A 12,391-nucleotide genomic window follows, 5' to 3' on the forward strand; every position below is an offset into this window, starting at 1 on the left:
GCTTTCTTACCACACTACAATGTAGTGCCTGCGTATTTATAATTCCTAATAGATCATAAGCTCTTATGAGAGAAAAAAAATTGTTTCCTTTTTTACTTCTATATTCCTGGTACCTAGGACACAGTAGGTACTCCTCATTTGTTCAATTTGTTGAATGGACAGAGGCTCAACGTAAGGAAGAATGATGGAAATCGCAAAAATTGCAAAGAAATTCACAGAATAGACGGTATCTTGAAAATTATGTAATCCAACCCATTTTTTTTTTCTTTTCAAACTTTTCATTTACAGGTGACAAACTGAGGCTCAAAGAGGTAAGAGACTATTTGGCCAAGACAACAGACCAAAACAGTTCAGTGTTTTCTGCTACATCATGCTTGTGATTTGGGGTCAAGACCTGCTTTCTCGAGACAGCAGCTTGATTTTAAGAACTCGACGCTAGGGCGGCACTTTGACGTTGATGGGAGAGGAGGGAAGAGATTCACTCTCTCCTCCGAAAAGATGCATCCTTGATGAACAGAGTGAATGTGCTCAAATCTACTCCCCAATGCCAAGCTCAAAGGTGTCCATCCAAACTCTCAAGATCCAGTGTTACAGACTTAAGGATTATTGATTGCCCTGTCACTGTAGCGTGCACATGGATGCCTGATGCAGTCAGCTTTGGTCTCCCATTTTTTAAAATTTCAAGCAAATCATCAAGTTGTCCAGGCTCTAAAATGGCTGCCTGTTTACTGAGGTGGAGAGAACAAGAGCAGCCTCTCATATTTCTTTCTTCTAAGTGTACAATTATTGAGAGAGATGGAGTCAGATATCCTTTGCCCCAGGAAGTCGGCATAGGAAAAGAAGTGCTGTCTGTTTCAGATTGATAGCTGCTTTGGTTCACTGCTTGGCTTACCCTAGAGAAGGGTATAAGAATCAAGAGATAAAACCCAGCTGGGCCCCTGTATCTTACTAGCACTGGAGAACATGTTGTCAAACTCAATGATGAGATCATCCTCCCGGTCAAAGCGCTCAAATCGGACCAAGGGAGAAGCGTTCATATCAGGGTAATCCTCATCCAATTCCATTTCAGAGCCATCGTCGTCATCATCTTCATCTCCCTCTTCACCTTCATCATCCTCCTTAAGGGGAAAATAGGAGATGGAGAATTGCTGGAGATAAGGATTTTCTGAAGTCTGGTGTCATGGCCACATTTGCACATGAGGGAGGGAGGCGCGGAGGCTAGCAACCCAGACTGTTGGTTTTCTCCAGCTCTGTGTTCCCATAGAAGAGGTTGTCTGAATGAACCCAAACACAGTCCCCCCTCACCTGATCATCTTCCTCATCTTCCTCCTCCTCCTCCTCTTCATCCTGACTATCATCCTCATCCTCGTTACTGCCACTGCTGTCCTCTTCCTGAGTGTGCTCCTCCTCATCCTCAGGGTCCAGGATATTCATGGAATCTAAAACAAAGGGAGCACATTGGAGGACTATACTGAGTAGCTAGAAAACAGGCTACTGTGCAGACCGGCAGATTGAGGGGGAAGGCAATGGGGTATCTGACTCTAGGAGAGGAAGAACCAGATCTGGGGTGACGTACAGACTTAGTGAGCCAGCCCCAATATCCTGAAAGTGCTAATCAATGCATCAACACGCTGAGCAGGGTGGCTGAATGTGGAGGCTGGCTATAGGGTGGTGCTTGAGGAGCCATGGTCTAGGACTTGGCCAAGTCTGCTGGTGCCCCCTTGCCTTTCCAGCTCTACTTTGCTACTGACTGCATCCTGTTGGTTAAGAGGGAATCTGGAGCGATGACAGCAGGTGAGTAAGAAAGCGAACCAAGTAAGAAGTGACAAACTTTTGGGCAAGCAGTAGTAACATGTTATTTGAAAAATTGGCTGAGGATAAAGTGGATGGTATATGTCAGCGCATGCAGACAGATGCTTCCTTATTCTGCACATGTGGGCAGCTGCCTCCAGGAAAACCCTAATGTAGTGTCTGTCAGACGTGCAGGGCAAGAAGGGAGGCCTTTCTGGCCTCGGCACTCTCACCTTCTCGGTTGGCCTGCAAGGTGGAAGCTTGGCTGAGGTTGGAAGGAGCTTCATCCATCAGCACGTCCTCTTGTGATTCATCCTCTCCACTTCTGCTCACTGAAGGTTACAGAGCAGAGCCTTCACTGAACAAGAGGACTTCCCTTTCCAGATTGGGTACGCCTAAAGTAGCTACGTACACCCAGCAGATATCCACTTTCCTTTTTGGATGAGGGTGAAGACCTGGGTTCTTTGCTGTCGACTAGCTAGATGAGCTTGGCCAGTCACTTTACCTGTCTGAGTCTCAGTTTCCTCATCTGTAAAACGGAATGATCACATCTGCCCTGCCAATTCCACTAATTGTGAAACCACAGAGAATAATGGGTATGAAAAAGCCTTGTCAAATTTAAGAATACTTGTCTACTTCCGTTAATCCTTTGATTTTCTTCATCATCGGTAAAATAAAAACAAGTAACACATATACCCCGGAGCCAGGTGACAGTAGGGTACACTTGCCGTTTTCCCCAAGTTGTAAATAGGCCACCCTTATGGAAAGATAGCTCTTTTTACACTAATGAATCTCAGAGGTGGAAAACCCCTGGATTTCACTGAAGAAGTGAAAGGAAAGCGTTTTTTCACCTTACAGCCTCTACAGCCTCCTCCAGGCCTCCATGAATAATAAACACTCTTAATATGTGCCTGATGCATCATCTAGACTGATGGCCACCCCCTCCACCACCCCCCACGTAGGCAACACTTAAGACCCATGAAAGGTCTGTACATGGCTTGTAAATTTCTTATTTGTAAGACCGTTAACATCAAGACAAGCAGCAACCTAGGCTGGCTATGAGCCCTTAGGCAGAGCTGAGCAAGCAGATGATGAGAAAAAGGGTCCTCCCAAGAGAGACTGAGGCAAAGGAAGAGGCTATACTCAGTTCTGGGGCTCTCACCTATAATTGTACTGTTCCCAGATCCGCCATCCCTCTCAAGCAACTCATCTATCAGGTCCTCCAGCTCATTCTCAACCTGGAGAGAAATAGAACATATATATGGATGCATACAAGTCTATCATTGTGCTAGCACGGATACCCTTAAAAAAAGCCAGCAAGGGAGCATATATTTCTCGGATAATGTGTGACACAAGGTATTATATAAATACCACACATTTGGTGCTAAGAGCACAGAAACGACCACGTGCTGCCAATCCACACTCAGACTGTCCTTCGAATGGGTCTACCCCAGTTATCTGAGACTAGGTTAGTCTTTATATCATCCACGTATACATGCAGATCTCCTTAGAGGTAGCAGCTTAGGACTGCAAGCCTTATTTCTTACCATTGCTACCAGCTCCAGAAATTACAATGCTTTCTTTCAGGTTGTTAGAAGACTGCTGTTTGAATGCCCCAGTGAGAGCTGGTGCTATAGGCATAACGGTAATGTTAAGGAGCTTCCATTAACGACCAGAGCCAAGTAAATCAAAGACCCTGGGCCCAAAAGGCTCAAGCAAGCTTTCTATGTCAACATTTCCCCTGTGCCTAAGTTTTCTTGTTGGGATCTATTCCATTTCATAGTACATGGCATCCTAACCCTGCCCCCACCCCTCATTTAATACAATTCAAGTACATTTACTGTGCATCTACTAAGCACATCATCCGTGTTCCTCTGCAAAGCAGACAGCATCAAGGCAAGGATCTAAAGTACTCACCCACCCACATCACTTGGGGGTTTCGTTCAGCGTCGCAACAGGGTTATGCTGGGTGATCTGCCTCCCTACCTGCATCTCTTGTGAACTGAGCACCTCAGGCTGCCCAGCAATCACCACTGAGTCGTTTTCAGCCTCCCCATCCATGATATCCCCATCTGCCACCTCTGTCTGAGTGACATCATGATCCTCCTCCTGCACTTCTGCTTCCCCAGGCTCGCCTGAAACAATCAACCAACCAGCAAAATAAGCAAAGGGTGTCTATGTGCGGGGCACCACGAGGCAAGTGTGAAGACAATAAGGTCCCTTCCTTGGGTAAGTTTACAAGTTCTCAGAGAATAAATGAATGGGTGACAAAGGAAAAGACAAGGCTACGTGTGAGGATAGCCAAATAAGGCTGCAATTTTAAGGAATTCTTTGTGGGGCAGATTCCCACACCGCCATGACAGATCTCTGACAGGCCAGCAAGTTCCCAGGCAAACAATACCAAGTCAGAATAGTTGCAATGCCATACCCATAAAATAACTACACCCACCCAGCCAGCACTCCAGTCCATTGGCTGATTCCCTACCTGGATCCTGCTGGTTGCTATTGGAGTCCTGAGCAGCTCCTTGGGCATCCTGCTCAGACTTGCTCTTATTAGAAGCACTCTTGCTGCCAAAAAGGCTACTGGGCTGGTTCACAATCCGGGAAAGTGTTTCCAAAGGCTTTAGAGCAGCATTGACTGTGTTGGCCATGTTGGGACTGAGATAAAGGAAGATACAGAGATGGACTGAGCAGAGATCTACACTATAAGGAAACAAGGCTCATCAGAGTACAACTGATCCCCAAAATGGGGCATGGGAAGGTACAAGGTGAGCCTGGGATATACTGTTGTGCTAGAATGCTTTCAAAAGCATTGTCCTACTTGCTTTAGCCGCCCCCCCCCTCGCGTAATGATGGTAATGGATTATAACAAATTAAAATAAAACAGAACCTGTAGCCACAGGGATACAAAAGCAGACAGGAGGTCTTCATTGTAACAGAATGCCAGCCAACACACAGGAATGAGAGAATTAGAAAAGCATCACTTTGCAACCAGTAACATAAGTATTCCAGGCAAGGATCACCAATGAATTTTAAAACTGATGAGTTAAAAAAGGATAGTCACATGATTTTCATATGAACTAAAAAGATCACCTCACAGATAACTTATTAAATACAAAGGGGAAAGCAAATTTTATGTGACTAAACTTAGCATCACCAATAATAGGGCAAATTGGCATTGTATGTCTCTTAATGTGATGCACTGAGAAAGGCGACATCACTCATATATGTACTATTCTTGCCAAAAAAATTCTACCCTGAATCTAATCATAAGAAAGCAATTAGACAAACCCAGATAATGGGATATTACTGTAAGACATTTGGCCTTCTGGATTCCTCAAAAATACCCTACCCCAGGTCACACAATCTAGTATGAAATACAGTCAAGTATTAAAAACAAAAACCAAAACAAAAAGAAAACAAAATAAAAAAAATAACAAGAAACTCATGATTATCAAATGTAATGAATGACATTCACTGGTTCCTGGATTACAACACTCTTTCCCAGGCTATAAAGACACACTTCGAATAACTGAATATGAAATATATAGTGAATACTATTGTATTAATGGTAGATTTCTCAGATGTGATGATGGTATTCTAGCCATGTAAGGGAATGCTTATTCTTAGCAGACACGTGAAGTATTCAGAGGTTAAACATCATTGTCTGCAACAAATTTCAAACCACCACCCATTAACCTCCTGAAATGGGGAGGGGTGGCATGGACTAAAGCAAGTAGGACAGAATACTAACCACTGGTTAATCTGGGTGAGATGTGTATGGTGCTCATTAACCTCTTAAGAGCGCAAAATTTTTAAATGTGATTAAAAATTTAATGAGGTTGTATTAAAAGGACAAAGAAGTCATTACAGGCTAACATGTAATGAAAAACCATGAAAAGGATGACTGCGGTGATACAAATAATGCAATCACTGATTTAAATCAACGAAAATTCATGAGCCCATAATGCTACTTAGAAAATAGGAAGCCAGAGAAAACTCACATTTTGGGCAGTGATTTAACCTATTTTTGATTTTGCTCTGAAAATTGGTGGCTTAAGGGAAAAAACTGAGTTTGTATCCTGTCTTTTCAGTAGGAACTGTATTTCAGGTTAACTAGGCTTTCGCTCTTGAACTAGTGCTACATCACAGAAAATTGCCAGCTAATAATGTAGGAAGAAATGAAAGAAATTAGAAAGTTGTCATTGATAACCCCCAAAGAAATTAACTAATGCACACAAGGATTATCAACTGATGTTAAGAACATTAATTAGGCCTATGGTTGATAGGAAAGCAGACATTTATACAGTGCCAAAGTAATACATACAGATTACTTTCTAGTAAGAAGGGGGGAACTGTAACAGTACAATGCTGATTATCACTCTAGTTGTCAATCTTATCATGATTCATAATGTTAGTTCGAGATCTGGCTCCCTTTGATATAAAATGAGATGTACATCATCTATGGTACATCCCAGCCAATAATGTTTAAATAGCTCCATTAAGCCTCTAGCTCTAACAAAGGTTTACAGAAAAAGGGAGTAAAGAGTTAAACTATGCTGCAAGGTACCAAATGGACCAAATCTAGAAGGTAAAACATTCTGCAGGACAGTAGGTAGGCCTGGTTGCTTCAACAAGTGTCATGAACAGCAGCAATAAAAATATAAAAAATTAACTTAAGGACTGTGTTAGAATAGAGATGTAGAGGACATAACCAGTTGTAATGCAAAGTCTGTAATTGGATTCTGGTTTGGGCAAAAGTTTCTGAATAAAGACTTGAAAATTAGATAGGATGAGACTACTAATGGAAAACATAACAAAAACAACCTAAAAAATCCTAAAAAATACCCTACCACAGGATATACAACAGTATATATAATATCATTTTAGTAAAAAATACATTATGTATGCAAAGAAAACCACTGAAAGATATACAGTAAGTAACTGGTATCTGGGTGGTAGGAATATGGTGTCTACTTTATTTTTGCTCATCTGTATTTTTGTGATACCCATATTATAACAAAAGATTATTTATAAATAGGGGAAGCTTGGGAAAAAATTAGTATACAGTCCAACTCTTGAGTTCGCAGCAAATGAGAAAACTCAGGCCTAAAAAAAGTGCCTTCCTTAAAAGGCACAATACTAAGAACTCAGGTTCCCACCTATACCCAAATGTTTTCCATCAAACCGGCTGCTCGCTACTCATCTTTCAAGAAAATATGAAATATGAGGCAAATGGAGAAATAAGTTGCATGATTAAAGAGAGGGCAAAAGCCTGAGACTAGGGCTCGGGAATGATTTTACCTGGACAGGTCCAGGCTATGAGGCACTCTAGCCAGGTCATTAACCAATCCCTTCTTCAGGAAGAGTCGAATGATATTGTTCATGCCATTGTGCTGGGTCTTGGCTGTGGCACTGCTGTAGAAGCTGGAGGTGGAGGGGCAGGACTCCATGATAGTACTGATGATACACATCACTGCCTGAAGCCTGAGGAGAGAAGTTTGACACCTCTATCATGTAAATACAGCTCAATCTTAGGCCATGTTATCACTAACTCGCCTCAGAGAACCCTCCTGTGCCCTTTGTGTTTCCTCCTGGAAGTAACAGCTAACAGTAGAGAACTCACTCCTTCGGTGGTTAACATTCTTCATTTTCTTTAAACATAATTTAAAAAATAAGATGGAATACCCTGCTCAACTTGTTTGAAGACCTTAGAAATAAAATGAAAATATCCCTTTGTTTTCTCTCCATCAGTTTTTACCCACCTCCTCCAAAATTATCAGTCATCTGAGTATTTTAACTATTTGGGAAGGCCAGAGAATGAACAGTGCTGGTATAATCAAACTCTTGTTTGAATGCAAGGAATCCAATGGGCCAACAATGGAGTAAGAAGATGCTTTTGGTTATCAGCGATAGGTCAGGCATGGATTTTACCTGGCATGTTTCTCTGTACTCTCAGCCATAGCCAGTGCCCGTCCCAAGGCTGCTTTTACTTCATTCACAAGGGCCACTTGGGCATCTGTGCCACTCCCTGCAGCAGCCAGGCTAGCGAGGAATAGGCGGGCCAAAGCAGGTGTGTCCTTGTCTTCTGCATTCTGGGTATGTGGAAGGAGGTGGTCCAAAACAAAAGCTAGCACACTGCAGTCCTGAAAAGTCATTAATCATGACATTTACTCACAAACACAATTATGTCACATTATTTGCATATCAATAAGGTGCAGGCACACAGAGTTGATCCTTGAAGTCACCCAGTAATCATCAGGTCCACTTTATAGATGAGAAAACAAAGGCTTAAAGGTATAAGCTAAGTGAGTAGCAAATCCAGATTTTGCTTCCAAATCCCATTCATTTCCTACTATACAGTTTAAACAACTTCACTTAGATGTTCCTTGTCATTTTAAAAAACATTTTTACATGTGAGATTTAAATAGAAGTGTTCACAGCAAACTTATAAAAGAGTTGAGACAATTCAATAATTTGCCCCATCTGACATATAGGTAATACAAGGCCCCCAAAAGTGGCTCGCACAAAGAAGTTAATGACAAGGATTCAAATCTTGATTCCTAATTGAGTACTATAATCCCTTCAGTACTCAATTAAGTTATAATATTTACTGACATCTACAATGTACCCAGGACCCCAGGCTGGAAAACCCAGAGGTTGAATAAGAACAGCACAGTCATAGATATGGACATGCAAAAATATTTAATGCAGGGTTACTTAAAATAGCAGAAAAGGCCCAACAACAGGGAAGGAAATTAAGTCAGACTTTTTCTCTATGATTTGTGCCCCGATACTTCCTTAGAAAACCTTAGTTCTACTGACATTTAAGCAGATTTTGGATCAAAATGCACTGATGATGGCTGCACAACTGAATGTACTAAATGCCACTAAACTTTACACTTTAAAATGCTTAATTTCATGTGACTTTTACCTCAATAAAAAATGCAGTGAAGGATTTTAGAGTCTGGGAAATTAGATAAGGTAACCTTGTTAAGACAACTATTAGAATTAAAAATTACCCAGTGGTGAATAAAATACAAGTTAAAACATTTTCCTGAATAAAAGTGTAGATAATGTTATATGACATTAGTAAAAACTGGAAAAAAAGCTTTGTAATTTGGGAAAGCAGTGTGACTGAATAGAAAGAATTTTGATTTTGAATCAGAAACCTGGGCTCCAATTCTAGTCCTGCTAATTTCTCAAGTGTGGCCTTGGGCAAGTAATTGACCTCTCTGAGCTTTCTCTTCTCTAGTAAAAGGAGCAACATCAATAACCTTTCAGTGCTGAGGTGAGGATTATCAAAAGTATTTGGAAAGTACCTATGAGTACCCAGTACCAGTGGGTCACTAGACGTATATTAAGCAGACACTTAAAAATGTGCAGTTCTTATTCCATATTATAAATTACAACCACAACTAGTATAAATTAGTTAAAAGCTTTGAAATAAATGCCTAATGTGTAGTTAATGCACATATTCCACAAATAACTTACATCCAGAATACCTAAAGAACTCAATAGAAAACAAGAATAAAAGACTTGGACACGTCACAAAAGAGAGTATTCAAATCGCCAATAAAGACAGGGAAATTTTATCCATAATGCAGTATCACCACAAACCCACTAGAATGGCTAAAATGAAAAATAGGAAAAATGCTGAGTGATGGCAAGGAGGTGAGACAATCTGAACTCCCACATGCTGTGCTGGTAAATAATATAAATTGACAGAACCACCCTGGAAAACTTTTGGCACCATTTGCTAAAGCTGAACTGACCCCAGCAATTCTACTCCTAGGCATACATCACCCAACAGAAATGCTCACCAAGACATGCGTATGTTCACCAAGACATGTATAAGAATGACTGTAACAGCACTACCTTTAATACCTCCAATGAAAAACCACCCAACTGTCTATTAACACTAGAATAAATAAAAAGACTGTTATAGTCACACAATGGAATTCTATACAGTAACGAAACCAAACTAAACTACACACAAAAATGAATCTTGCAAACATGTTAAGCAAAAGAAACCAGACACAAAAGCATACTGTAAGATTCCATTTATATAAAAAGTACAAAACCAATCTATGACAACAGAACTCAATGGTGACCTTATGTAAGTACAAAGTGGAGGAAAAATATGAGGAGAGCAGCTTTTGTGGAATTTGTAATGTTTTATTTAATTTGGGTGGTGGTCATCCAAGAAAGATTAACTGACAGATCACTTAGGAGTTGTGCATTTTTATATGCTTTAAAAACCTGAATTAAAGTTAAAATAGCTTAAAAATGGCAACTGCTTTTCATATATTCTTTGCAACATCATTGCCCCTGCTCCATTATCAGACTTTTTACTACTTACTAACCATAAAATTATTGTAACTCCCCCCACCCCAGCAAACAATGTACCCTTTACGAAAAAAATCTCTTTGGGCACCCCTTTTACATAAGTGGGAACATGATACAGTTTCTTAAAAGTGCCCTCCCCCCCTTGAAATATCCAACCTGAAGATAACTCTGTTTCGGGACGTATAAAATACGACTTCGTTCTTTCCCATAGCTCTATTAGACATTAGTTTTTTTTTTTTTTTAAATATTCTGTATTACCAATATTGTTACCACTTCTGGAAGAAAACACCGATATTCTTATGTTTTTGGTTTATTTTACTGTCCCCTAGACACCTTTATCTAGGTGAACCAGAGATGTCTTCCGAATTCTACATTTTCTTTTCAGTTTCTTCTTCTAACATAAAATAAAAAAAAAAACCATAAAACATCTGAGGCCTTAATGTCACCTTAATCCTCTAAATTCGATTCTTGTCCATTTCTACTTTTACAATGTCTCTTCAACTAACCCATTTTCCCCCTCCACATGTCACCAAGATCCTGTATTACCTAGGTTACTAGATCAGATTCCTAACTGGTCTGACTCTCTGATTCCAGTCTTGCCTTTTGCAATCTCCACACTGCAGACCAAAAGATTTTCTACAAAACAAACTAACAAACTGTATTGACTCACTCCCTGCAATGAGCCTGATGGCTTCACACCATGGGAAAAAGGCCCAGCTATTTTATTTAGTGTGTTTTAAAAGGCTTCTGCCTCTCTCATCACAGGGCTAGCACACATGGGTTCCTAGCAAAGCGTTCAACACATGGAGCAGGTATCCAAATGATGACAGTATAAAATCTTAAGCACAAGTTGAATACATTACCTCTTTGATAAGCTCAGACTGGCCCACAGTGTAGCTGTAGTTGGCAATCAGGGTAGCAATACCAACATAGGACCTCACCAACTCTGCCAGAAGACGAAGAATAGTGGAGGTGGGCATTAAAGGTTTGCTGCCCTTGCCTTTCTGCTTGCCTTCCTCAGAGGCCCGGTCCCCTTCTTTATCTTTCTTCCCATCCCGAGACTCCTCCGGAGTTGAAGCTGTTGAAAAAGAGGAAAAAACTGGTTCAATTTTTCATTGGAATATTGACAAAAATCAAGCCTTAGGTGGAAAGAATATCACTTCTCCACTTCAGAACACTGGTACAAATTGAATACCCTCCTCATATTGCAGTGAAAGAACAGACGGGTAGGATGACCTAAGTCTTAGACATGGTCTGCAGATATAGTACATCAGGAAGGCTTTACCCAACTGTTCACACATCTTCTGCCACTTCCCTCATCTCATAATTTTATGCTCCAGAAATAATGTATACTAATAGTAATTCTCCAAACATGCCTTATATATTCTCTAACCTCTCCCTTTCCACGTGTCTGCCTGGCACACATTGACTTATCTAGCTCAACTACAACGCAAACCTCCTCTATAAATGTTTTCCTGTTTCATCCATGCATACTGAGATACTATTACATCATGCGCCCACTATACCTTATCCCAACTTGCTTTTATTCCAACAGTTATCTTGTATTATAACTGTTGCTGGTCTCCCTCACTAGACAAAATTCTTTAAGTGCAAGGAATGAATCTTATTTATTTTGGTGTCTACTATTGTCTGCCACATACCGGGCACTGATGCTTCCCTTGAGTAATACTGTTATCACACATACTATACACAACGTATTGACAGTAAGTCCACCAAAATGAATTAACCAATATTTTACTAATTAACAGCCTTTCTGATTTATCTTCAAGAACTAATCTGATATTAAGAACAATGTCTCCTTAGATCTCAACGATCTTTTTTATCCCAGGAGACGCAGCTCTCAAAAGGTCTCATTAGAACTGTTCCCACATGACACTTCTCTAATTCTTCGTTAGCAGTCAATGGGCTCTAGAAGGCAAGAATCCACCATGTAAATCTTATAGTGAGAATAGTGTCATTGGAACCGAAGTTTTATAAGCCAGCATGGAAGCCATCAAAAGAAATATTTGGGGTGGTTTAAAGCAGCAGTCCCCAATCTTTTTGGCACCAGGGACTGGTGCTTCTATGAGAATCTAATGCCTGATGATCTGAGGTGGAGTTGAGGCAGTGATGCTAGCTCGCACTGGGGAACAGGTGCAAATACAGATGAAGCTTCACTGGCTTGCCAGCTGCTCACCTCCTACTGTGCAGCCTGGTTCCTAACAGGCCAAGGACCGGTACCAGTCTGTGG

The 12,391-nt window shown here is 40.8% G+C and overlaps 1 protein-coding gene across 19 annotated transcripts in view; it reads right to left on the reverse strand.

Moving 5' to 3' along the window:
• The window catches only part of HUWE1 (HECT, UBA and WWE domain containing E3 ubiquitin protein ligase 1), a 151,087-nt gene that overhangs the window by 22,881 nt on the left and 115,815 nt on the right, over positions 1 to 12,391 (reverse strand). For 17 of the 19 annotated variants that reach the window (XR_004952860.1, XR_004952859.1, XM_036227014.1 and 14 more), the window contains 9 exons: positions 11,004 to 11,218; positions 7,726 to 7,937; positions 7,096 to 7,278; positions 4,277 to 4,449; positions 3,778 to 3,926; positions 2,954 to 3,029; positions 2,025 to 2,123; positions 1,306 to 1,439; positions 950 to 1,118 (listed from right to left, as the gene is read on the reverse strand). Coding sequence is in view for 17 of the 19 variants with exons in the window: in XM_036227014.1 (XP_036082907.1) it covers positions 950 to 1,118; positions 1,306 to 1,439; positions 2,025 to 2,123; positions 2,954 to 3,029; positions 3,778 to 3,926; positions 4,277 to 4,449; positions 7,096 to 7,278; positions 7,726 to 7,937; positions 11,004 to 11,218 (1,410 nt within the window). In the remaining 2 variants the exon portion in view is untranslated. The remainder of the gene's footprint in view (positions 1 to 949; positions 1,119 to 1,305; positions 1,440 to 2,024; positions 2,124 to 2,953; positions 3,030 to 3,777; positions 3,927 to 4,276; positions 4,450 to 7,095; positions 7,279 to 7,725; positions 7,938 to 11,003; positions 11,219 to 12,391) is intronic. The other 2 variants (XM_036227028.1, XM_036227027.1) reach the window with 1 other exon arrangement.

The sequence above is a fragment of the Rousettus aegyptiacus genome, unplaced genomic scaffold (assembly GCF_014176215.1).
Source record: "Rousettus aegyptiacus isolate mRouAeg1 unplaced genomic scaffold, mRouAeg1.p scaffold_m13_p_9, whole genome shotgun sequence".
NCBI lineage: Eukaryota > Metazoa > Chordata > Mammalia > Chiroptera > Pteropodidae > Rousettus > Rousettus aegyptiacus.